At 38.8% G+C, this 25,907-nt stretch overlaps 2 protein-coding genes across 24 annotated transcripts in view; one reads left to right on the top strand and one right to left on the bottom strand.

The window, feature by feature from the left end:
* THAP9 (THAP domain containing 9) lies at positions 1-22,267 on the bottom strand. Of its 3 annotated transcripts, none has more exons than XM_022599462.2 (5): positions 22,038-22,267; positions 15,272-15,467; positions 12,991-13,294; positions 10,849-10,999; positions 1-3,466 (listed from the first exon to the last, which is right to left on the bottom strand). In XM_022599462.2, the coding sequence occupies exons 1-5, from the start codon at positions 22,115-22,117 to the stop codon at positions 1,486-1,488; spliced, it is 2,712 nt and encodes a 903-aa protein (XP_022455170.1). In that variant the 5' UTR covers positions 22,118-22,267; the 3' UTR covers positions 1-1,485. The 3 variants fall into 3 exon arrangements, with proteins under 3 accessions (XP_022455170.1, XP_089768294.1, XP_022455171.1); XM_089912168.1 differs by lacking the exon at positions 22,038-22,267 and adding an exon at positions 19,616-21,913; XM_022599463.2 differs by lacking the exon at positions 15,272-15,467.
* A 110-nt stretch (positions 22,268-22,377) lies between these two features.
* The window catches only part of SEC31A (SEC31 homolog A, COPII component), a 73,917-nt gene continuing 70,387 nt past the window's right edge, over positions 22,378-25,907 (top strand). For 7 of the 21 annotated variants that reach the window (XM_089912160.1, XM_089912158.1, XM_089912154.1 and 4 more), the window contains exons 1-4: positions 22,379-22,543; positions 23,009-23,128; positions 23,490-23,584; positions 24,448-25,282. The gene's annotated coding sequence lies outside the window, so the exon portion shown is untranslated. Of the gene's footprint in view, positions 22,544-23,008; positions 23,129-23,489; positions 23,585-24,447; positions 25,283-25,907 lie in introns of all 21 variants that reach the window. The other 14 variants (XM_089912163.1, XM_089912162.1, XM_089912165.1 and 11 more) reach the window with 9 other exon arrangements.

Below are 25,907 nucleotides of genomic sequence, written 5' to 3'. Positions count from 1 at the left end.
TACAGATATGAACCTAATTTTAAGTAAAGATCAAGTACAAAACTTGGATTCATATAAGCAATAAGATAAAGGTGGTGATCTATAAACAGGCTTCCTTTAAATAAGATTTATCCCAGTGCATCTAAACCCATTCTATTGCAAACAAAACAAAAACCACAATATTTAGACTTCTCAGCAATAGCCCCTTATAAAATGTAGTACAGTACAACTCTGGTTACATTTCAGAATTGAAGCCTTTGTTTGAGGTAGAACCAGCAGAAATATATCAAAATATACTATTTAAGGGGAATTTCAACTAATAAAACTAAACTTTCACCTACTCATTAGTCTTTTACAACTTTAAGTTTTCATATTAACTGTACTTTGTGAACATTCACTCAATGACAATAAGAGTAGATATTTTACATACACAGGTGAAAAATGTGCTTGTTTCTTCTTTTTCCATTAAAATACTCCCATTTGTGAAACAAATGTTTTTCTATTTATCATTTCAGATCTGGGTATTAGAGAATGGAGAATATTGTTCTTAGTATGTTTCCATCTTCAGATTATTTAAGCTAAATTTCTGAAAAAACTCATTATGTAATTAAGACAAATTTTTTCACTCTCATTGACTCAACTGACCATCTTTTTCCAATTTATTAATCACATGGTATGAAATGCCATTATTCAACACTGAAAATATGTTTCATTATTTTCCTCTTCAGAAAGAGAAGTTGAAATAAGGGCTTCTTTTCATTCTCTGATGAGCACCGCGCTCCTCCAACAGGAGTCAAGTAAGTATCCACTCTATTTTATTACTTGAAAGTAGTATTTTGAAGTCCAGAGACAATGGACTGTGAAGATTACATCTCCTATGTATTCCCCAGACAACATTTCCCAGCTTGGTTGCAGCACAAGGAATCATCTCATGGCTCGTTTACCTTCTGCCTGATAAAGCATAATGATTTCTATTTTAGGGTACCCCAGCAAAAGGATTTTGATGGTGGTGGTGTTTGATGTTTAATTTAGCCTAATTTTCATGTGTAAGTAAAGATTATATTCAAGGTTTGATAGGCATTCTATTTTTCTTTTTTAGTGTTAACATTCTTAAGAGCTGAAAACCAAAGCTCTTTTAGGGAATGTAGTCTTTATAAAAAGGGTCGATGTTTTGGTGACTCCTTGTCATTATTCTCCCTTGTTTTCGAAGTATGTCCAGTCAGATTACTCAGTCGTATAACAGTAAATTCAAAGACAGCACCTGTTGGCTAGTCTGTTCCTACTGACTGACTTACTGCTTTCTACATTTTGGGTAACTCTGAAATGCTTGCAAGCTCCACCAAAGTCCGAGCAGATCTGATAATACGCATGATAGAAATTCCTAAGTCGGAACCACAAACTTGTCCACTCTGCAGAATGGTCAATTTGTAAAATATAGTAAGTTGAATTTTAAAGTAAATGTTGACCAATTATTTTTAATAAAAATTTTAATATATTTTAGGTCCTTCATTTGAACAGACAGCCGTCGTTCCTTAGCAAATGCCTGTATTTATTGGTATTAGCAAAACTTGAACATTTGTAATTCTGTAAAGATGACCAGTGTTTCCTTGACAAAGTTTTCGTTTCAGTTCTTTCTGAATGGTGTTTTAAAGGGTACTGAGTTACACCTTTAGCTCTGACCTTTAAGAAACAGATTATTATGTCCTTTAGTAACTTTACAAAGTGATTGATGGCACACACTTCTCCATCAAAGAGATGCTTATCTAAATCTACAAAAAGATAAATATTCCCGGAAAGCTCATGTAATATTTTTTGCTGAAGATAAAATTCCCTCTGTTTAGGAAGTAGTAGTTCATAAACTGCCATCCTTGAATGGGTTCTTACAACTCGCTCACAAATATCTATGACTCGGCACAAACTTTCTGAAGGGAAATGCAAGCCATTTTCCTTTTTAACACATAACAGTGATCCAATTTTAGAGGATTTGAGATCTGATGCATATAGTGCACTGATGCAGTCCTCACATGTTAAAAGAGCTGATAACTTATTTGCAATATAACCAGCACAACAGGTAAGATTTTGCCTATGATCTGACAGGTCTAGTAATGCCTCACTTAGCAAACAGTCAGACCAGTCTTGGCAAATATCCTCTTTGCGAAAAAGAGTCTTTATAACGCTGATACCATACTGACGCTGAACTGTCCAAAGGGCCAAGTCCGTCCTTCGAGCAACTGAAATGTCAAGGATGCTTACTTCACCTAGAAAAACCTCATCTTGTAATCTGTATCTGGTCTCCAAATTATGGTAAGCTTTCTGGAATGCCATGCAGGTAGGGTTAGAACTGGTTACCAATACCTGTCTAAGCATCTTTAGAAATAATTCCAGATGATCTTGACTGAATTTGTAAGTCAGAAGATATGGAAAAGGCATGACTTTTGGGGAAACGTAATTTTGGTAGAGCCATTTTAAGCTCTCAGCATTAAGCAAAAATCCCAGGAATCCCAGTTTTCGCTTACCTTTAATTATTTGATTATTGCTAATGTCAGATAATGTAACAAAAATAGTCTTGGCTTCAATTAACACATGGTTGATTTTATTAAAAGTTTCGGGTAATAGAGGTCCTTTAAGTCCCTTTCCATAATAGTTCCTACTATTAAAAATGTCAAACAGATTGTTAATTAAGCGTAAGAACTGGATGGTACCAATACAGTTTTGAAAAGGAGGCAGGCCTAATGACAGCAAACATTCTAACGCGCTGGCCACGTTCTCACTGAAGAGTTGGGCAGCACAATTCGTTTTCAGTATGTGGTTCTTCAGATTTGCAAGTTTTCTTGGGATTCTCTCCATATTTGATAATTCCTGTTCCTCTAGTGCTGCTAACCCCACAAGGTGCTGCCAGTGTGCTGTGCCATTAATGAACTGAATGCTTTGAAAATTCTGAAATGCATTTCTTATTAATCTAAGCAAGTGGCAAGAATCAAAGAAGTATGCAATCTGTTGACTAGAAGATGAAGGATGCTGAAATGTACACTTCATGTTGTCTCCATCAAGATGTATCCCCAATGCTTTTGCCATCTGAACACTGTGAGCTGTAGCATCAGACGTGACAGCTAGAACTGTGATCCCTATGTCACTCAGTTTGCCAATCGTCAGACGAAGCAGCTGAGCTTGCAAATATCCAGACGCCCTGTTTACAAAAAAATAACCAAGAGGTGTCCTCCAGTGACCAGAAATACCCACTGCCATGAGCAAAATAGTCTCTGAGGCAAGTGGCGTTTCATCAGCATCAAGTTTGCCAAGACCAAAGTCCATAAACCCTAGCAAATGGTGACTGCTGGGGTCCCACTGAAGTTGTTGCTTGAGAGATATACCTTTTATTATCAGTGAACAATATTGATATAGCTGGTCTCCATTCTCTACTTTTCGTTGAAGAAAAGAAAAAACGTTGCTGCTGAAACCTGGACCGGGTTTGCATTTGGACAGCCATCTAGAAAATGTAAAAAATGAAAAACATAAAACACAAATGAAGAAATTAAAAAAGGGAAAATGCCTTAAATGGCATTTTCTACTAAAGTAGCCTCAAATCCCTGTTGAAATAAAGCCAAGTATAGTAGCCAAATTCTATCAACATTTCAAGCATCTATTCATAGTTCTGATAAAATAGATAATAGAGAAACTTAGAGACAGAATAGCAACTGAAGATGCAAACATACCACAACATTTTTAACTTCTTACTCACTTCTTAATAAAAATCAATTACCCAGTTTGTTCTCATTGATGTGTTTGTAATTTAGATCATAAACCAGTCTTACCTGTACATTCACTGAGATGAGAAAACTGTTGAGGGGGAAGGAAACTGAGAACAGCTAGTACATCTACCCCATTTTATAGATGAGGAAACTGGGAGGAAGAGGGAGAGGTTAAGTTGCCTGGCCCATGTTGTGCTGCTAGTCATGCACAAATGTGAAAACCAGCTTTCCTGAGGCCCTTGTTCAATGCTTTTTCTCACTGCTCTTCGAATTATGCCCTTTGGGGCAATAGAGTGTCTGCATCTGTTTGCTCCTATCCGAAGTGCCTACACTATTATCTTTATCTTAGGAGTTCTTTCATAGTATTTCTTTGATCTTCCCAAACTGCTGATTATTCTTTTCTATTTCTGTTAGTGCCTGTCGCTAACAGAATTCTTTTCACTCAGTTCTAATTTACACTTTCTAATTTGTTATAGATCAGGAAAGGAAGTAGCCAAGTTTAATAATTGTCTAAAATAAGACTAAATGGATTCTGAGGTAGACTGAAGTGTTCATCTTCACTGAAGTTTACTTTTATAACTCAAATGACTTTTTTTTTTTAAGGTTGAATTTCTGATTTTGGGGCTATATTCCAGGCTGCCAAGGTTTCTTCCTGGACAGCCATCTCTATTTAATTGAAATTTTAATGTACTTCCAGAAGTATTTCAGGACAGGGCTTTCCAAATATTTTGCTGCAACCAAGAAGTTTCATGAACAGAATTTACCCTTACTATATGCCAGGTACAAATATACGTGTGTATATAAATGTATATACAAAATTTAATGCCACTTATGACCCACTGAATTGATTTCAAGATGCACTAACAGATCTGAAAAACACAGTTACAGAATGCAGAAGACATACTCTGACTATTTAGGAGACAAAAGTGTTAATCAGTTGTTTATATTTAAAAACAGGGCAAAATAATAAGACAATGAGAAAACAGAACAGTGGCTCTCCAGCAGGGTGCTACAGCCCACTAGTACGTTGAAAAGCCTTTTCAAGTGTGTCACCAAATTTTAATCAGTTGTTTAAAATTTATTCTTTTGCAGTAGGATTCTCAAATGAACACTAAAGATGCTAAATGTGTTACATGTGCAGTAAGTATCTAATGAAACTACTTAATGCTTCAAGGTAAAAGTTCTAGTTTAAATAGGTTAAAAAAGCTTATGTTCCGGTGAGCTTGCTTTTTAAATGAAAATTAAATGGTATCCTAATGTCCACAACTACTAGAATGACGTTTCTCAGGCAGAAAAATATGTGGACTTGTTGATTTTTTCTTTTTAAGTTTTTAAAACTGAGAGTAGAAACACTCAAACCAAGTTTTTAGTGTTGTAGGGAAGTGACTGATTTCTCTCTCAAACCAACTTTTTTCCCCCACTCAAAATGAAAAAACACTTTCTGATTGTATAAAATGACACATCCATTTTTTAAAAAACTGAAAGAATATAGAAAAGTGCAAAAAAGTAAAAATCACTGTTAATACATGAACTTATTTACAAAACAAAAATAGACTCAAAGACATAGAAAACAAACGCATGGTTACCAAAGGGGTGGCACGGGATGGGAGCCCGGAGGGATAAATTAGGAATTTGGGATTAGCAGATACACACCACTATATATAAAATAGAGAAACAACAAGGGCCTATTGTATAGCACAGGGAACTATATTCAATATCTTGTAATAACTGAAAATGGAAAAGAATCCCAGAAAGTATATATATGTATATCTAAATCACCTTCCTGTACACCTGAAACAATATAGCATTGTAAATCAGCTACACTCCAATAAATAAATAAATAGATATTTTTTTTAAATCACTTAATATTTCAGGGACATTCTTCCAGATCTCTTTATGTATACATAACTAGATATAATTTTCAAAAATTATACTGAACCTATTTTTCTTTACTATAGTAATGTTATAGACATACTTTTGCATGTTCTTAACTACTGACCTACAGCAATATTTTAAGTGTACACACAGTAAAACTAAAGCATAAATAATTGAACCAACCTGTATTGAAGGACACTTAGGTTGTTTCTAATTTTTAAACAATACAAAGAGCAACACAATGTGTGTTTGTGGGCACACATACACTTATACATATCTATGTCATTTATGCAATTCCTAGGAGTAGGATGCAGGGGTAAATTTACTTATGCATGTATTAGAATAAATGAACTCAACTTTTAAAGAAGTTTTGGGCCGCAGGTGCACATAATTGAGTCAATTTAAATATAATTCACATTCCCAAATTGTCCTTCAGACAGTTCATACCAATTATAATTGACATACTCATCAATATATTTTAAATTAAACATTAGCTTAGTTATGGAATAATTATAGGGAGTCACTTGGGTAGCTTAAAGCTCTGCTTAGGAAAAATATTGTGCTGAAGAGCCATAATGCTGAGCTGGGTGTTCTTCTTTAAGACTATTAGCTCCTCCCACTGTCTTGGTTATTTCTGAAGCTCTCACATCAACTCACCTATACAGGGAGCTAATTTACTAAACTGCAATGAATACCAAAATAGAAAATTAAATTAGAAACAGAAAAAATCTACTAAGATCATACTAAATGTATCACTATTATAATTAGGAAAGCTGAGGGTGCTATGGCATTATTTCAAAGGAGTTGTGAAAACAAACTACCTTAAAGACCCAAAGCTCTGGAATTATAAGAAGCAGAGCCGTGGGAAGGTTCTGGACATAAAGAATTCAAGGGAGAACTGAAAAAGGATCCAACTTCAGTACAGAGAAAATTAGAGAGGTGACTGATAGTAGCTAAGAACTGAAGAAATAGTAGTTAGAAATGAGTGAGTAAGGTACCTATCTAACTGAATCAAGGGTTTTTTAAAATGTAAGTCTGGCTTGGTCTGTCATCCATACAATTGTTTCTCCATTCTCATGGAGGGGAAAAAACAACTATTCATATTTTCTCCTTTCTCCCAAACTTCTAATGCTTCCTTCCCCAACTCTTAGCTATTAACTTCATGTCACTGAGAAAATAGAAGCAATGCGATAAAAACTCATTTTCTTACCACCAAATCTGTTAACCTGTTGCATCTGTATCTCTCTCTTTTTCCTGTTTCGACGCATGATTTGTCCCTGCTCCTAATTAAGGCCAGACCTCCCTCCACAGCAGTGTTGGATGTTGCCCTCCTGCAGTTATCCTTTCTGTTGTGCATCACTGATTTTCTTACCTGCACTAGATCACTCCCATGAGCAGGCAAACAACGTGCAGCATCTGCTATCTCATCAAATATCCTCCCCTCCATTTATGTTCCTTCCACTTACGGACACATTTCTCTTCTCCTTTCACAGCAAAACTCCTTGAGAGAGTCCATAATCAATGTCTCTGCTTCTTTGCCTTCCAGTATCTCTTGATTCCACTTCAGCCAGGCTTATCTCTCCATCACTGTACTGCAACTGCTTTTATCAAGGTCATCACTGATGTCTCCATCTTGCCAAATCCAATGGTCAATTGACTGTCCTCATCTTACTTGATCTCCAGCAGCATTTGACACAGTGCAATACTATCTCCTTGAGATACTTTCTACACTTGGCTTCTAGGCCATCACAATCTCCTGGTTTTCCTCCTGTCTCACTGGCTGCTCATGATCAATAAATGTTTCTTGAATAAATGAATATTCAGTATGATTAGACATCTAATACTTAAGCACAGATGTGTTGAAAATAGATATAAACAGGGGAAATGAAGGGAAATGTAATCAAATAAAAATTTTTGACCATTCAGATTTCTCAGTATAAAATCTAGGTATTTCTAATATGTTGGAATAATAGATGGCCATTAAAACAAAATTTGGGTGATGGCTAGTTTTTTCTTAAAGTCTGGGAGAATACATACCAAATTGCTAACTGGTTATTTTGTGGGATTAGGGGAATGGAAGTATTATAAATATTTTTCACTTTCTGGTATTTATATACTTACATATTGTTTCAATGTTTTATACTAAGCATGTATTACTATCACATTAAACAAGGTAACTTAGTTTCAGACAAAGTATCCAAAGAAATAAGCAACCCTTTGAGTACTAAAATTGTAAATCGAAATAATGACACAGCAAAGGTTACAAAATGAAAAATGACATGAAGAGAAAAAAGATCAGTGTGAGCTGGAATTACCAGAGAAGACTTAATTCAGGAGTTGATGCAGAACTATAGAAAGGAAGAAAACCATGGGGGGCGGGGTGGGGGGGAGATGAGAAGTCGTATGGAATGTCTCACATAAACCATAGTGTAAAATCAGTAACTAATGCTTTAAAACCAGTGCAAAGGAGAGGACTTGACTAAAAAACGTGTGGAAGTGATAGCAACATAGTGTCTATAAAAATGTCCCCTGCTTACCAGAAAGTAGACATTTATAAATAAGTGTAATATCTGGCCTAAATGGTAAAATCACATATGGAAGAGAGTGAATCAGCCTATACACAAATGTTCATCTCAATATACAAAACAGCAGTTACAACGAAAAAGTAAAAACAATATAAATGTCCAATAGTTGGAGAATGCCAAAGTTAAGTAGGGTACGACTACCTGATATTCTGCAGCTATTCAAGATCATAACTATGTAAAAAACTAGTAAATCTAAGCACAGAAAAAAGACTGGAAGAAAATTCCCTATGTTAATAGTAATTGTTTAAATATAACCTAGAGGAACAATTAATGAATTTTCCTCCTTTTTCTCTCATTTCTAAATTTGTTAGTAGTAGTATTATGTTAATAGTATGTGTGGAGGAAAATTCTCATTCATGTTTTTTTTTAAAGGGGATGTGATGTACATCATGGTGACTATACTTGATAATACTGTACCTATATCTGAAAGTTGCTAAGAGAGTAGATCTTCAAGGTTCTCATCACAGACACAAAAAATTTGTAACTATGTGTGTGATGGATATTAACTAGACTTATCTTGGTGGTCATTTTGCAATATATACAAATATCGAATGCAAATATCAAACACATAATTACATTGTATACCTGAAACTAACATAATGTTATGTGTCAATTACATCTCAATTTAAAAGAAGAGAAGTTTCCCCCCAAGTGGGAAAAAAAGGAACCCTCATAATAATCAAGGTCCTTCCTCCCACCAAGCCTCAGTTTCCCCCTTCTTTAAAATGAGGGGGTTGGGGCTTCCCTGGTGGCGCAGTGGTTGAGAGTCCGCCTGCCAATGCAGGGGACATGGGTTCGTGCCCCAGTCCGGGAAGATCCCACATGACGCGGAGCGGCTGGGCCCGTGAGCCATGGCCACTGAGCCTGCGCGTCCGGAGCGTGTGCTCCGCAACAGGAGAGGCCACAACAGTGAGAGGCCCGCGTACCGCAAAAAAAAAAAAAAAAAGAGGGGGTTGGACTACATGATCTTTAGGAGTTTCTCCAGTCCAGAGCCCCTATGAGTCTGTTTTAAAGTTGAAGCAATAAGAAACCAAGAAGCACCTTCCAGGAGAGAAGGCTCCTGCCATTCCTGGGCGGCCTCTGCCCCAACAGCAGTGGATTAAATGAAGTGCTGCTCTTTAGACAGCGATTTGAGGTCCAATGCAATTCTTCTTTACATCTGTTCAAAATCCTAAACAACCATCCAGGCATCCTTTCATTCCACAAATATTTATCAAGAGACCATTGTGTTCCAGGCACCCCGCCAGGGCAGGAGGTGTAACAAAGAACCAGACACAGACCTCATACTTGGGCAGCTCACAGTCTAGCGGGGAAGACAGTTTTAAGTACTAAGATTCAGTTCCACATTGTGTGCGCAAGAGGGTACCTAGTCCAGAATCGGAAGAATGGCAGGCCAGGCTTCAGAAAGGATGTGATATCTAATCTGAGCCTGAAGGGTGAGGACCAATCTCCAGGACTAACAGGGAGAATGGGCATTTCAGGCAGATGGACTAGTAAGTCTCGAAGGTAAGGAAGCAGCAAGAAATGCCTTACAATAGGAATGTGGAATCTAAGAGGGCAGGGAGAGAGGCAGGAGATGAGCCGCAGAGTCCAGCAGGAGCCACATCACATCACAGAAGCTCAGTGAAGCACAGGAAGAAGTCTATGGGTAATGGGAGGCTTGAGCAGCAGGAAAGTGACTGGTATGGGTTGACTTGTGTCCCTCAAAAAAGATATATCATAGTCCTAATCTCCAGTACCTCAGAGTGTGATCTTATTTGGAGATAGGGTCTTTACAGAGGTAATCAAGTTAAAATGAGGTCATTAGGGCACACCCTAATCCAACATGACTTGTGTCCTCATAAAAAGAGGAAATTTGGACACAGAAACATACATGGATAATGGAAGACAATGTGAAGAAACACAGGGAGAAGGACCACCATCTACAAGCCAAGGAGAGAGGCGTGGGACAGACCCTTACTTCACAGCCCTCGGAAGGAACTAACCCTGCCAGCACCTTGATTTTGGACTTCTAACTTCCAAAACTGTGAGGCAATAATACATTTCTGTCATTTAAGTCAAATAAGTAAATAAATAAAAATAAAAGAATCTGTAAATCCTGTGATGAAAAAAACAGTAAAAATTGAGTATTAAATTTATAAGGCATTACTATAAAAGTCACTGTTATTTGCTTCCCACTAAGAGAATATAAATATAGCTATGTATTTTGACCACAAATTCTAAAAAATTATTTTTCATAATCTGGTCTCTGGACAGCCTGCATTGGCACCAACTACAGTGCTTAGGAAAAATTCAGATTTTTGATCTTTGCCTCAAACCAATGGTATCAACCTAGATACCAATCAATTGTTCTCGATTTTCTAGATTAGTCACATATTAAAACTACTGAAGTGTCTGAGAAATTCCAATATTCCAAGATTTAGATTTTACCACCCAGAGTGTCTCTACCATCTGAAAGATGCAAAAAAATTTGTCAGCCTATATGTCTTCATTCTGTGGGTGAAATATCGACTGTGATAACATGCAAATACCACCTAGAAGTTTTTAAAAAGAGAAAGTGGACAAAAGGAGAGTATGAATACTAATAGCATTAATGTATAAACTACAGTGAAAGAACAAAATGTTTATTTTATTTAATATCTAAAATGTAATTCACTTACGTTCTGAGGATAGAAGAATGAGGCAGTTTAAGAATCTTTCTTACATAATCATAGACTTTGCTACTGCACAAGTAGAGTGTACACGCAAATTGCTTCATTTCTGTGGAGTACTCAGCTGTTTCTCTCCAGTTATACAACTCCCACTTAAAATCTGTTAAAATAAATTTATTCTTTGTGATGAAAAATGTGTACAGTAACATTTTCAGGCATAGACCATAGCATTTGGATATAAAATGTGATAGGCACCAAAATTCAAATAGTTACATTTTAACTGAGTTTGTTCAGGGGTTACTATCCAGTCTTAGAGACTGTTAACCAATTTATCCTGTTCATCTTGGATCATTTCACTAGAAAGAGGGACGAAAAATGTGTCAACTTCAGTCATTATGTTTTACTATTCACTGGCAGCCTGAGTGGAGATTTTTAGAGGAACAGGGAAGAAAATGAAATAAATGGATAAATTAAGTCTCTGGATTATGAGGACATTTATTAGTTTTAGTTTGTTCCCTGGTCATCATTTATCTGAGAGTGAAAATTAGACACAAGAAATATTTTGGGGGATAGGGAACTATTCAGAATGAACAATCTTCCCTACCACTGAGAGAAAAAAAAAATCCTCTGTTCCTGGTGCAGACCCCTATTTATAACCTATATTCCCCTCTTGGAAAAACACAAAATACTCTCTTCCATTGGAGATACCTACTCTTGTCTAGAAAAGGACATGCTTCTTTTACCAGAATGCAAATCCAAAATCTCTGCTGCTTTCATCAGAGAGTAAGTTGGCAATTCTTACTTTGCCCCTCTTCAAATATCCTGGTTCACAAAGAAGACTAGGTAGTCTTTCAATGGACATATATATACTCTATAGAGTATTACAGAAAAAAATTTGGAGACTTAACACAATTTTCAAACTCAAAGGGATTTTGCAAATTATCTAGTTCAACTTACTGCAAAAAAAGACTTTAGTGATAAATTATCTAGCAGTTAAAATTGTTTACAAAGAATTTGCAGTGACAAGTGTGTGATTATAAAAAGTGAAAAGTAGGGACTTCCCTGGTAGTCCAGTGGTTAAGCATCCATCCTTCAATGCAGGGGATGCCGGTTTGATCCCTAGTTGGGGAACTAAGATCCCACATGCCACAGGGCAACTAAGCCCATGCACCACAATTAGAGAGCCCGCATGCCACAACTAGAGAAGCCTGAGTGCCACAACGAGGAGCCCATGTGCTGCAACTAAGACCCGGAGCAGCCCAAAAAAATTAATTAATTAATTAATTAAAGAAAAATTTTTTTTAAGTATTTTTAAAAAGTGAAAAGTACAGGGCTTCCCTGGTGGCGCAGTGGTTGAGAATCTGCTTGCCAATGCAGGGGACACAGGTTCGAGCCCTGGTCTGGGAAGATCCCACATGCCGCAGAGCAACTAAGCCTGTGCGCCACAGCTACTGAGCCTGTGCGTCTGGAGCCTGGGCTCTGCAACAAGAGAAGGCCGCGACAGTGAGAGGCCTGCGCACCGCGATGAAGAGTGGCCCCCGCTCGCTGCAACTAGAGAAAGCCCTCACACAGAAACTAAGACCCAACACAGCCAAAAATAAATAAATAAATAAATTTATTAAAAAAAAAACAAAAAAAGTGAAAAGTACAATATATGGTATAAACCATATGATCTCATTTCTGGGTAGTAGGATTATGTGTTATTTTTATTATTTATACATTTCTTTGCTTCTCCTGTAATAAACATATTACTTTTACCTTTTTTTTTTTTTTTTTTTTGTGGTACGCGGGCCTCTCCCTTTGCGGAGCACAGGCTCCGGACACGCAGGCCCAGCGGCCATGGCTCACGGGCCCAGCCACTCCGCGGCATGTGGGATCTTCCCGGACCGGGGCCCGAACCTGCGTCCCCTGCATCGGCAGGCGGACTCTCAACCACTGTGCCACCAGGGAAGCCCAAACATATTACTTTTAAAATTGTAAAATCATAAAAGGATTTTGGTGATTATTTTTCATTCTTCTTGCTTATGCTAGAGACTTTTCACTTCTCAGCTAAAAGCATATTTCCATTGGCAATACAAAATAAACATGTAATGATATTTCAGAAAAATTAAGAGCTACATTGTAAGTATTACAGGTCATTAGGGAAGATACCGGAAAATTGTGCTCGTAGCAGACACTCTGTTTCTTCTGAAAGTAGCTTCTCTTCTACAAGTGCATCAATTAATCGTAAGCCCTTTCTCTTCTTGATCATCCTGTAGTTTTTTGCGGAAGCAAGTCTTTTTCTGGACACTTGTAGCATCTGTTGCACCTCAGCCAATTTCTCTGCTCCTATTGTGAGAGGTCTCTTTAGACTGTAGTTATGGTCCTCAGTAGCAACCTCTTGAGAATTATCAGGAAGTGGCTGTTTTAGGATTTTCTGTCTTGCTTTACCTTTAAGGTGTACACCTTGGAGAACCTATGACACAAATAGAAAGTGAAGTTTATTTTAGAAAATATCACACAATGACTATCTATAAAAATACCACTGAATACAAAGCACTCACCTGGTTGCTGTGGAGAGTTAGTTATGAAAGAAAAGGTCATAATCTCTGACTTTTTAAAATATATGATCTCTGGGATAATGTAAACAAGTTTTGGGTTTTTTTGTTTTTGTTTTTTTTGGCTTCTATACAGAAATAGTAACATGATGCTGAAAGTTTCCAAAATGATTAAAGTAACTAGAGAAAGGTGGTGGTAATTTGGGAAGGTTTCACAGGAGTTTTGAGTTGTTCTTTTTCTTTTTTCTTTTTTTAAAGAAGGTGTTGGGGGTAGTTTATTAATTAACTTATTTTTGCTGTGTTGGGTCTTCGTTTCTGTGCGAGGGCTTTCTCTAGTTGTGGCAAGTGGGGGCCACTCTTCATCGCGGTGTGCGAGCCTGTCACTATCACGGCCTCTCTTGTTGCGGAGCACAGGCTCCAGACACGCAGACTCAGCAGTTGTGGCTCACGGGCCCAGTTGCTCTGCGGCATGTGGGATCCTCCCAGACCAGGGCTCGAACCCGTGTCCCCTGCACTAAGCAGGCAGATTCTCAACCACTGCACCACCAGGGAAGCCCCTTGAGTTGTTCTTTGAAGGAGTAATAACATGGTTTAATGGAGGGGACAGGGAAGTTATTTGCACAAACAGGAAGGCACAGGACAGAGCATGGGCTTTGGAATTAAGACTCCTGGCTCCCCTCACTTGTTAGCTGTGACTTAACATCTATAATCCTTTATCTTCTCACTTATAAAATGTGGATAATAATACAGAGTTGTTTTAAGGATACAATAAGATACTTTACGTAAATCGCCTAGTGCAGTGCCTGGACCATTGTAGGTCCCAATAAATTGTAACCATTATTGATTTTAAACGAAAGCATAAAAGCAAGTCAATTTATCATATATACAGAGGGTAAGTACATGTGGTTCAAAAAGAGAATTCACGGCAGTTAGAGATGCACAAATCAATTAATAGAAAGCTCTTCGAACTTATGAGTTTGGATTTGATACCAACAATATTCTTTTGAAAGAGGGAATAAGGTAAAACAATACTGAAATAAGGAGACTCCAATGAGTAAGAGGAAGGTGAGGGTAGAGTAAGGATAGAACAGTTGGATGACTATTTGCAGACTGCAGACAGTGATTGAGTCATATATGAGCATGTGCCTAAGGGGTAAAAGGATAAAATAAAAATAATCAAAAGAAACATAAGAATGTAACACCAATACTGATGACTGGGATAAAATAAAAGCAATCAAAAGAAACATAAGACTGTAACACCAATACTGATGACTGACTCATAGAAAGTCTTCTATTTTCCGTATACCTCTTTCTATATCAATGCTAACAATTAGGTATGTTTTTGGTCAAGATCAATAACATTTTTGGGGAGAGCCAAAAAAAAGGAGGGGGTAGATAATTTCAAAGTATTGTGAAAACTGTCTCATACTTAAACAAAAGCCTGCATTCTAAAGCTGTTTATATCTACTAGTTGATTTTTGTGATCAGTTTAGTAACCTTATGTATATCTAGACATATGGTTTACATTTATACATTTTATTTATTTATTTTTTTGGCTGCACCACATGGCATGCAGAATCTTAGTTCCCCGACCAGGGATGGAACCCGCACCCACTGCACTGGAAGCGCAGTCTTAACAACTGGGCCGACAGGGAAGTCCCGTATACGCTTTATTTTTATTTTTTAAAAAGCTCCAAAGTACAATTACTAATATTACATATATATTAAAAAAAAACACTAATTTTCTAGGCATTTAAAGTGTATTATAGGATTTATTTTAAGTCCTAGGTTTTTGGTTTTGTGTTTATGTCTGTAAAATCTAGCTATAATGTGAGCTGTCTTGATTTGTAAAGGCTCTGTAAAATTTAATTTTGTTTACACCTAGATTTAAATACCTTGTATAGAGAAACAGAAGGCACAGCTCCTTTTTTCAGCTTTCTTCTTATACCATATGACTCAAAGTCACTTTCTTGAAAGTGTTTGGAACATAGCATAGCACCTGGTCCTGGAATCCAAATCTTTTTGCTTCTGGGGTCCATACGATTAACAGCCCTGATCCATTTTGAGCGCTGAATGGTATCAGTTGGAAATCTACAGCAATCATATTAAAATTCCATTAACATGAAAATATAGAAATACTACAGTAGTATTTATTATATAAACCGATTTATTATTTAACTGCTTTACATAAACATTAAGTCCAGTTAATTAAAGTTTAATTCACTTCATCTGATTTCATTTTTCAAAGTTCTTTGACTTTTTAAATACAAAAGCTCGGGCTTCCCTGGTGGCACAGTAGTTAAGAATCTGCCTGCCAATGCGGGATACACAGTTTCAAGCCCTGGTCCAGGAAGATCTCACATGCCGTGGAGCAACTAAGCCCGCGAACCGCAACTACTGAGCCTGCGCACGCCTGGAGCCCGTGCTCCGCAAGGAGAAGCCTCCGCAAGGAGAAGCCTCCGCAACGAGAAGCCGCCGCAACGAGAAGCCGCCTCAACGAGAAGCCACCGCAATGAGAAGCCCACGCACTGCAACGAAAAGTAGACCCGCTCGCCACAACTAGAGAAAGCCCGCGTGCTTTTTTAAATTTACTGAAATAAAATAAATTTAAATCCAAAAGCTAATATCTAAGTGATCTCATCTGTTTCAATTTGTATGTGGACAATTCTCCTATTAAACACCCTGCACATTCTATCTTCATAGCCTACACTTAACAGAATCTGCTCAAATTTAATATGTGTGTCTTTCCTTTCCTGTGTCAATTTCTTTTTTAATTATTTATTTATTTTTGGCTGCATGGGGTCTTTGTGCGCGCGGGCTTTCTCCAGTTGCGGTGAGCAGGGGCTACTCTTTGTGGCAGGGTGCGGACTTCTCATTGCAGTGGCTTCTCTTGTTGTGGAGCACAGGCTCTAGGCACACGGGCTTCAGTAGTTGTGGCTCGCGGGCTCTAGAGCGTAGGCTCAGAAGTTGTGGCGCACGGGCTTAGTTGTTCCGTGGCATGTGGGATCTTCCCGGCCCAGGGCTCAAACCCATGTCCCCTGCACTGGCAGGTGGATTCTTAACCACTGCACCACCAGGGAAGCCCTATGTCAATTTTAAACGATGTCCACAAATTCTTCAGTACTCCTCCTTTCAAGGAGTGGAACCTAATTCCCCTCCCCTTGAGTATGGGCTGGGGTTAGTAATTTGCTTCTAAGGAATATAAAAAAGCAGACGTGATAGTGGGCATTAAACAAGATCATAAAAAGCACTGAGAATCTATGCTTGCTCTCTCTGTTGAATGGTTTTTCTCTGGGGGAAGTTACCTGCCATGTCATAAGGATCCCTATGGAGAGTCCACTTGGCAAGAAACTTGAATTCTCCAGCCAAAGGCCATGTGAGGGAGCCTTTCTGAAAGTAGATCCTTCAGTCTCCGTCAAGGCTTCAAATGACTGCAGTCTTGGCTAACATTTTGACTGCAATCTTATGAGATACTCCGTAACACCCACCTTATCCACTCCTCAATTCCTGACCCTCAGAAATTTGTCCCCTCTTCTCTTTCCTTTTTCTGGGCCATGCTGCGTGGCTTGTGGGATGTTAGTTCCCCAACCGGCGACTGAACCCGGCCCCTCAGCAGTGAAAGCACGGAGTCCTAACCACTGGACTAGCAAGAATTCCCTGCACCCTCTTCTTTGATTTATTTTGGAGATAGATCTATAGGTAGCCTATGACTTTTATATATTTTAACTCAGGCTTTAAAACACATAGTTGTTAGAACTGAAACTGGTGAAAATTTTAATTTCCTTAGCTACTTGTTAGGGAAATGATATGACAGTTATGATAAAACTTAATTATGAGATACTCTCTCAATCACCTTGAGAAAGAACACTGAATTGGTAAACCTCTAAGTCTCAATTCCCTTTTACTAGCCATGTAGTATTAGATACATCTCTCAATCTGTCAGCCTCCTCCAGGGCTATAGTAAGAGTACCTGAGGATACAGATGCGTTCAAAAGCACTTTGTAAATGGTAAAGTACTATCCAAGGTTTGTTCTTTCTTAGGAACAACTAATTCCACTTTCGGAACTTTTTATTTTATTGTTCCAGGAAGATGATGCTACTTGATCAAGAGAGAATGTACAGGGAATTATTTTTCCAATAAAGATGAGGCACACCTTTCTCTGTTCACTGGACTCTTCTCTTAACTGATGGCACGTGTTTGTGAGGCCACACTTCTAGACTGGGTGTAGTCTCTAACCATGCAAGGGACCATCAAAAGTTGACTAGTCCACCAAGTTACATTAGCAGCCTGATTCTCTGATGCAAAGCTTCCCAGCTGGCATGCCTGCTGAGGACAGTTATCAATGCCCTCAGCCCATGGGGTGGGCCTGGGCCACCTGGAGCCCTTGAAGTAGTTACATCAAGCTAGTCCCAAACTGCTTTGTAGGTGTGCCCCAAAGTATTAAAGAAATATTTCCAATTTTCAAAAAGACATGAAAAGGGTTGGTAAATACTGCAGTCTAACCAGCATGACTGACTAATTTGAGTTCTGGACAAAATTAAATTGGTATTAACAATTAATACCACTTTTAAAGCATTTACCTTGTGCTATATATATATTTTAAAGACTTAGTTTTGGTCTTAAAAAACTCTGCAAGACAGGTTTTTATCCTTTTACAGAAGATGAAACCAAGGCTGGAGCAGCCAAGTTTAGCTACCAGTAAATAGTCAATTAAAACTGGAATTCATGTCTCCCTAGTCTAAAACCACCTCTGGCAGAAGAAAAATCCCAAACCCATCACCATCTCATATACACAGTAATGAAATGGCTTACACTGTAATACAGAATCCATTTTCTTCCTCCTATCGACTATGTCTTTTTTATACTATTAGCAGAGATTTACTTCTTGTATCCTGCACATCAAATATTTTCCAGAAAAGTGGCTAACAAAACCAATTCTACTGTGGTTACATCTAGGGAGGGAGAGAAATGATTGAGGGGCAAGGCTTCAACTATACCTATAACTTAAGTCTCTTCTAAACAGAACAAAAGCAAACATGTTAACATCTGCTTATTCCTAGTGATGGGTAATAGGTGTTTGTTATGTATAAATAAAAGTTTAAAAATAGAAGTCATTACAACAATTAAGGCAAAAACTCTTCCAAATGATCATGCATAAATTCCTTGGTTATGAAATAAATTGAATTTCTTAATCTTTTTATACCTACAAAAAGGGAATGAATCAAAGGGACGCTTTAAATTTTAACTTGCCAGTCCCACTTTGTATTTAGCCATTTATGTGTTTGACAGAGCACCAATATTCTCATAGTAAGTTTCCACACTTGTGAGTCATTTTGATTCAGGCTTTTCAACCACAGCGCCTTGCTTATGTCCTTACAACCTCTTTCACGACTGTGGTGATGGTGCTGGGGATGCTGGGAAAGGCTTCAGAGGACATAATATCTGAGCTAGAGCTGAAGAGTCAATAGGAGTTTGCCATGCAGAGTGGCCACTCCAAGCAGATGCAAAAGACACAGAGGTATGAAATGATTACTTGGAACTTTCTGGTTGATAAAGCTTGGAAAAGTAAACTAATTCACAGGCTTGAAAGGAGAATGCAGAGGTAGCTGGGAGTAGTTATAGATGGGAGGTAGCTAGAGGTCAGATCACAAAAGGTCTTGTATGCCTTACATAAGCTTTCGATCCATCCTTCAGGTCAATGGCCACCACAGAAGTCTACACTCATCTATTGAGAGTTGAAGAAATTATTAGAATTCATTTTTATAACTCTTTGCCCCATCTTCTAATTTTTGTGTTTCATAATATATATTAGTATATCACTTCATATATAAATTTATAAATTATTATAAATCACTATCCATATATCAGAGGCATGTATTCAGGTTCTTTGTTTTTGTTTTATTTTGTTTTTTATGGAAAGAGCTCCAGAATCACATAGCTTGAAGATGGAGGCTTCAGGCAACAGCAAGTTGACTAATTCTCTCCTTCTCAGATTACCTTTTTGCTGAGCCCTTACTTCAGATCAGCAGATTACCTTGTCACCAGAACTAACACCATAGTATTCTAACTCCTTTTCCTGTCTCTATTCTTTCCTGCCTTGCTTACAACTTCCTAGGTGTCAGGAAGACGATTCCGTGTGTTTAATTCCGCACATATGGATTATAAAATAATAGAAATATATTTCAGATTGGAAGAGAGGTGTATGAGGAAAGGATTCACAGAGGAGCTTGGACTCTACCTTGTAGGCACTGAAGAGCCCAAGGGATTAAAATCCTTCCTTCAGGGAACCAGCATGATAAAATTTGCATTTTTAGGAAAATCATTTCCAGAAATCTAGAAAATGGAATGAATGGGGAAGAAATCAGGCTGGAAGAATCATAGCAGACTACTGTAATAAATGCATCACTTTTTTTTTTAATTAAGCAGGTCTTACTGTGGTTCTCAACATATAAAACAAATAAAAGCAATAAGCCAGTTCTTCCCTATTTAAAGAAACTAAGAAAAAGGCACAGGAAAAACAGGGCAGCAAAAAGTTGAGAAAGAAATTAAAGAAAAGGGAGAGAACGAGGGAGAGAGTGTCAGTACAGCCATGGGAGATGAGAGTTTCAAGGAGGGGTCGATATGACTGAAAGTTAAAAGAGGTCAAGAGAAAGATTTACAAGCGCTTATTTAGATTTGGCAAGATTACCAATGACCCTCAGTTAGTGCTGTTTCATTATAGTGGTGATAGACATCTGGCTACAGTAGGGTGAAAAGGCAACAGGACTTAGGGAAATAGGTGTATGCTTCTGTTTTGAGGAACTTGGTTATAAATGGAAGGGGAGGGTAGTGTAGAGGTGCACAAAGGTTCAAGAGTCTATGTGTCTGTGTTTAAAAGTGGAAGTCATGTGAACATGTTCAGTGTTTTTAGGCAAGTAACCAGTAGAGCAATTTACAATAAAAAGAGAACAGGAACTAATTGATGGAAACAAATCCCAGAGAAGAAAGGATACAATTATAACAGCTTAGGTGGAGGAAGCAGCCCTACTTAAACTAAGCAATACTACAAATGGCCTACCATATATAGTTGAAACTACTTAACTTGACATGTTAAATTTTTTTAGATAATTTGTCTCCAAGTTACTTTTCCCACTCTTCTACATTACATCTTCACTTTCCATCCCTTTATATTTTTCCATGTTATTCCTATTTAAATGCTATCTTCCTTCCGCCCCACTCTCCAATCTAGGTAAGGTTCAAGGTCCAACTCAAATACCACTTGTCCCACACAGCTCTTTTTGATTTTTTCATAAAAGTCCTTTGTCAGGGGTTTGACTCTCTACCCCTCATATTGCCTTAATAGGCTACCACTTTAAAAAAACACTGTACATTTCTTTTTGTCTGTGTGTATCTATTCTATGCACTTTTCCACTTCTCATTGATCTCAATGACCTTTACTAGACTACACCACAGATGTGGGTTCAAATTAGATCGGTCTGAAAATAAGCCCCTCTTGTGCCAAATATAATTTTCTTGCATAACCAGTTACAGCCAGAGTCGGACCAGGCTTGCAGAGCTGGGCTAATGATACTGAACAACTGGTAATGACAGTACTGGTGAAAATCTGAAACTGAGCAGGTCCCTTCAGGGCCCTCCTGGGTACAAAAGCCCTCTGTGTCTCCCATTTTGTGTCAAAAAAACAAACAAAACCCAAAAAAATTCAGTCTCCTAGGCCTTCCCTGAGCTCCAAAGAGCGGACCCAAGCAACTACTAATTAGGGAAGTTAGGGGAGTTAGGGAATGGGTAGGGGGTAGGGGGGAAGCAGTTAAGCCAGATAGCCTGAACAATAGTTCAGTGATAAATAGAGTCCTAGTTCCTCCTCAAGGGATATACAAAACAATCTGATGGCATATCTTTGGGTAGTTCTGCAGAAACTAACCCCTCAACCTGGTGGAGGATGGTGACTACCTGCTGACCACAAGTACTTAGACCTCAGACTGGCTAGAACCATAAGGCCAATGATTCACATTCTCTAAACACCAGACTGTTACCTCACCCCCCATTCAATCAGAATGTCATGCACCCTGCAGCCCTCACCCCAAATCCCTGCAGCCCTCATCCCAAATCCCTGCAGCCCTCACCCCAAATGTTGCTTTTAAAAGTCCTAAAAGCCATCAGGGAGTTCGGGACTTTTCAGCACCGGCTGCCCATTCTCCTTGCTTGGCACCCTGCAATCACCACTGGACTTTCCTTCACTACAACCTGGAGTCAGTAAAGTGGCTTTCCTGCGCGGTGGGAAAGGGGACTCCAGTTCAGTTCCATAACAAACTGATCTGTACTCATGCTCCTGAGCAAGCCACACACTCTAATGAAAGCGCACGCCTTCAGCAGTTCTTCTAAACTGCCTTCCCTTCCGGTCTCCCGAAAGGAAGCAAGACTCCTTTCGAGTAACCCCTGCTAAAAGCTAATGGAGAAAGCAAGCACTTTGGAAGCAAACACTGAGCAGGAAGACGAGGAAAAGCGTTAGCCCTCCAAGTTGCCCAATTCCCTCCCCCGCCCCCACCCTACGCACGTCACGCCACGCCACGCCGATGGCATGGCGCCCCACCCGCCCCGTCCCAGGCTGCCCTGCCTCCCGCCTCGCCGTGCTGGGAATTAGCGCGGAGGCTGCTCTCACGCACTGGTGGAAGGAGAGGCCGCGCTCCCGGCTCAGCACGGTATCCCGGGTGCTGCAGCCCACTGCCGAGCAACTTCGGGTCATCTTCTTGCTACGTGGGGCTCCACCGTCGGTGTTCCCGCGACAGCATGAATCCCGATAAAGTTAGCTCCGCCTGCAGACACTGTGGCTATGACCTTTATTTGTCGAGAAAAGCGTGCTCTTAAGGCGCAGGGTTCCCACCCTTTCTCTCCGGGGGCCCTGCGGCAGTCTCCGTGGCCAATCACAGACCACGTCGTGTCGCAGCAGCCAATCGGAAAGGCCAGGGGCATTAAGACGCGCATTGGGCCGCCCCTCCCCGCTTATTGGAGGGTGGTTACTGGATTTAGCGGGCATGGGCTCCTTTTCGTCCGTGCTCTCTGGTTAAATCCAGTGCCATCGCGCTTCTTGTAAGTCTCAGCGAGAGAATGCGAAGGGGAGAGGCAGGACCAAAGCTGAGGCGAATCCAGTAGCATGCCGATGCGTCTCCAGGTGCGAGCTCTGAAAGTGACGGGAGGATGTGACGGGAGGGACAGGAGGGAGGGGGTAAACGCAGCGCCTTAGAAATATTGAAGACAAAATTGGACCCCGAATAAATGATTTACTGGGAGGCATGTCATTTCCTTGCATTTTATTTTTTTATAAATTTATTTATTTATTTTTGGCTGCATTGGGTCTTAGTTGCTGCGCGCAGGCTTTCTCTAGTTGTAGAGGGTGGGGGGCTACTCTTCCTTGCAGAGCGCGGGCTCTAGGTGCGTGGGCTTCAGTAGCTGTGGCGCACGGGCTTAGCTGCTCCAGGGCATGTGGGATCTTCCCGGACCAGGGCTCAAACCCATGTCTCCTGTATTGGCAGGTGGATTCTTAACCACTGTGCCACCAGGGAAGCCCCTTGCCTTTTATTTTGTAGTTCTCTGATGCAGAGATAATGTAGGAGCTATTGGTATGGTTGACTGTTAGGTATGTGACCTCAGAGGAGCTTGAATGAGAATGTAATACCAAGATAAGTCGACTTTCAATTCAACTGACTCTTTCCTGCAAGATCCTTTGCCGCAATGGGGGAATTAAGAAGGGAATAAGGTAAGAAGGTCCTCAAGGTTTGGGGGTAAGCGCACGGTCTAGTTTGGACTCATCAATAGCAGTGCTAGGAGGGGCAGGAGAGAGGGCCAATGAAATGGTTTTGGTTGGGGTGTGGGGCATCCTGGATAGCTTTCAGGGTGAGAAGATCTTAGAACGATGTCTTCGTTAAGCTCTTTATGTTTACAGTGTAAGATTTAAGTTTTCATAGAGGAAACAAAATGGGGCCAAGGTAGGACATAGTTTTTATTTTGTATCTTTGAAGAGGTCCTTAGTATATATTAAGTGGCATCTTTCCTGCTTAACTGTGGAGGCCTATTTTAGGAAACAGAAATGTTCCTAACTTTTTTGTTTCTATCTCCAGCTGGCAAGAATGAGTCAAACATTTCCAAGCAAGATTGTTTTTTTTCCCTTCTTGTTTACTTTATCCAGACTCTAGCCAAAAAGATTCATCTCAAGGTATTACTTATTCACGATTGCTTTCCATTATAATATGCTTATATCTTATTTGAATGAAATTAACATAGCTTTTGCTTATGTAGTTTTGTTAAAAATCACAAGGTCTAAGGATAGTACATGAATGGGGGAAATTGGTTCATGGGGGATGTACTTAACTTGGCTGTAAGATGTGCAAAGGGTAGGACCTGGATTTAAATCACTGTCAGCTGGTTAGACTATTAGAAGCTTTTCTAGCACTCAACCAATTAAGACCTGAATAAGGGTAAATAGAAATAAATAAGTTTTCAATTAAAAATTGGTTGCCTTATTTTTTTTGGCAAGAGTTTGAGATATAATGCATATGCCATACAATTAACCCATTTAAAGTGCACAATTCGATGGGTCTTAGTGTATCATGAGTTGTGCCCCCATCACCACAATCAATTTTAGAACATTTTCATCACCCCCAAAAGAGACTCCCTTTTCATTAGCAGTCACTGCTTACATTTTCCCTCCCCCAGTCCCTGGAAACCACTAATCTTCGTCTGTGTAGATTTGCCTATTCTGGATATTTCATATAAATGGAATCAGAAATTAGTGTTTTGTGACTGGCTTCTTTCACTTGGAATATTTTTAAGGTTTATTTATGTTGTAGTACCAGTACTTCATTTCTTTTTATTGCCAAAAAATATACCATTATATGAATATATACCACATTTTATGTGTCCATTCAGCTTGTTTTCCTTTGGGGGCTGTTACAAATAATGCTGCCATGAACAGTAGTGTACGAGTTTGTGTCGGGGCATGTGTTTTCATTCCTCTTGAGTATATGCCTAAGGGTGGAATTGCTGGGTCATATGCTAACTCATGTTTAACTTTTTGAGGAAATGCCAGACTTTTTCCAAAGTGGCTGCCATTTTACATTCCCACGAGCGATGGGCGAGGGTTCCAGTTTCTCCACATTCTCATGGGTGTGAAGTGGTATCATTGTGGCGGTTGCCCTTTTCTAAGGACTCAAAGTTTGTAAGAAACTTGCTAGAGGATGCTCCTTGAGTGCAGAGACAATGTCTAAGGTGAATTTGTGTTTTCAATCCCTGGCGCGCAAATAGATACATGTGTTTCTGCTGCATTGTTTCCTGATAATATGGCTCGCACATTATTCTGACAATATTCTTCTAATTATTAATTACAGATGAATTACAGAAAACTGCTATGTTGCAGAACTGTAGACCTGCTAAATGAAAATAACCCACTTACTTTACAGAAGCCACAAGGGGTCGCTGCTCTTGGTATTTTTAGTGTACTTTTGGATAGGGAAGTATGCAGTCCCTTATAAATGGAATCATTGATTTTGAGTTGTATTTATGTATTTTTACATTTGCTTATAAGTTGTACATGCTTTTTGTTGCTATTTTTTATTGTTTTACTGGTGACATTGAAGTTCTCAATTTAATCATTTGATTACATCTTTGCTTCCTTTGATAACTTCATATCCAATGATTAAACTTTTTTACTGCTGTTCACATAATGAACTGTTGTGATTACTGCATATGTAAATGAGGATATGTCAGCTGTATTAAAGATGTTATTTGTCAAAAGCATTGACCAGTGCAGATATAATTTAAAATAAAATATCTCTTTTCAGGAATTATATTCTTGGAGATGTTGGGAAAAGATTCCTGGGTCTTGGAAGATAATTACTAGAAATATGCAGGGGAGGTAGTATATCTTTCTTTTTTTAATGTATTACGTATTCCTGGAACGAAAGCAGTGAATTGGAAGGGGAGGATTGTCCAAGTAAAAAATGGATTTATAAAGCCTTGAGTGAAATCTAATTTTCTGTTTTATGGTATAGAATCTCATTAATTGGTTACTTGGGGGAAAAAATAGTAACAGCTAATGCTTATTGAGTGGTTACATGTAAGACATTGTACTAAGTGTATTATACACACAGTTTTTTGTTTTTGTTTTAAACATTTATTTCTCTCAACAACCCTATGAAAGTAAATAGACTTTTTGCCTTCTAGGATTGGTATCATTCTTATTGAATACCTACCTTTTTGTCAGATTTTTAGCTAGTTTTACATTTATTTGTCATCTTGATATAATAAAATGTATTTCTAGTGACTGACATATTCTTGCTGAATTTTTCATCCTTTTAATTCTCTGGGGTTTTTTCTGCTTCAGAAAGCCTTGGGGTCTTGAAATTATTGGTGATTAAATATAAAGACAGTTCTGAACCTGATCCTTTCCCAAGAATTTTAGACCTTTTCAGCTAATTTATAAGTTGTGCGTTTTAGTTTTTAGATATGGATTGTGACCTTCTGTGTTAGTTGTTTATTGC

The sequence above is a fragment of the Delphinapterus leucas genome, chromosome 5, assembly GCF_059928025.1.
Source record: "Delphinapterus leucas isolate spDelLeu-1000000601 "Yukka" chromosome 5, BTC_Dleu_Yukka2, whole genome shotgun sequence".
In the NCBI taxonomy this organism is placed as follows: Eukaryota; Metazoa; Chordata; class Mammalia; order Artiodactyla; family Monodontidae; genus Delphinapterus; species Delphinapterus leucas.
This window is presented reverse-complemented; position numbering and strand designations above follow the sequence as displayed.

Coding starts and splice junctions, on each gene's coding strand:
- THAP9 (XM_022599462.2), bottom strand. CDS start 22,117: ATGACCCGAAGTTGCTCGGCAGTGGGCTGCAGCACCCGGGATACCGTG. Junction 15,468..22,037: donor CGCGGCCTCTCCTTCCACCA/GTGCGTGAGAGC, acceptor TGATTGCTGTAG/ATTTCCAACTGATACCATTC. Junction 3,467..10,848: donor CATTCTTCTATCCTCAGAAC/GTAAGTGAATTA, acceptor TACATTTTCTAG/ATGGCTGTCCAAATGCAAAC.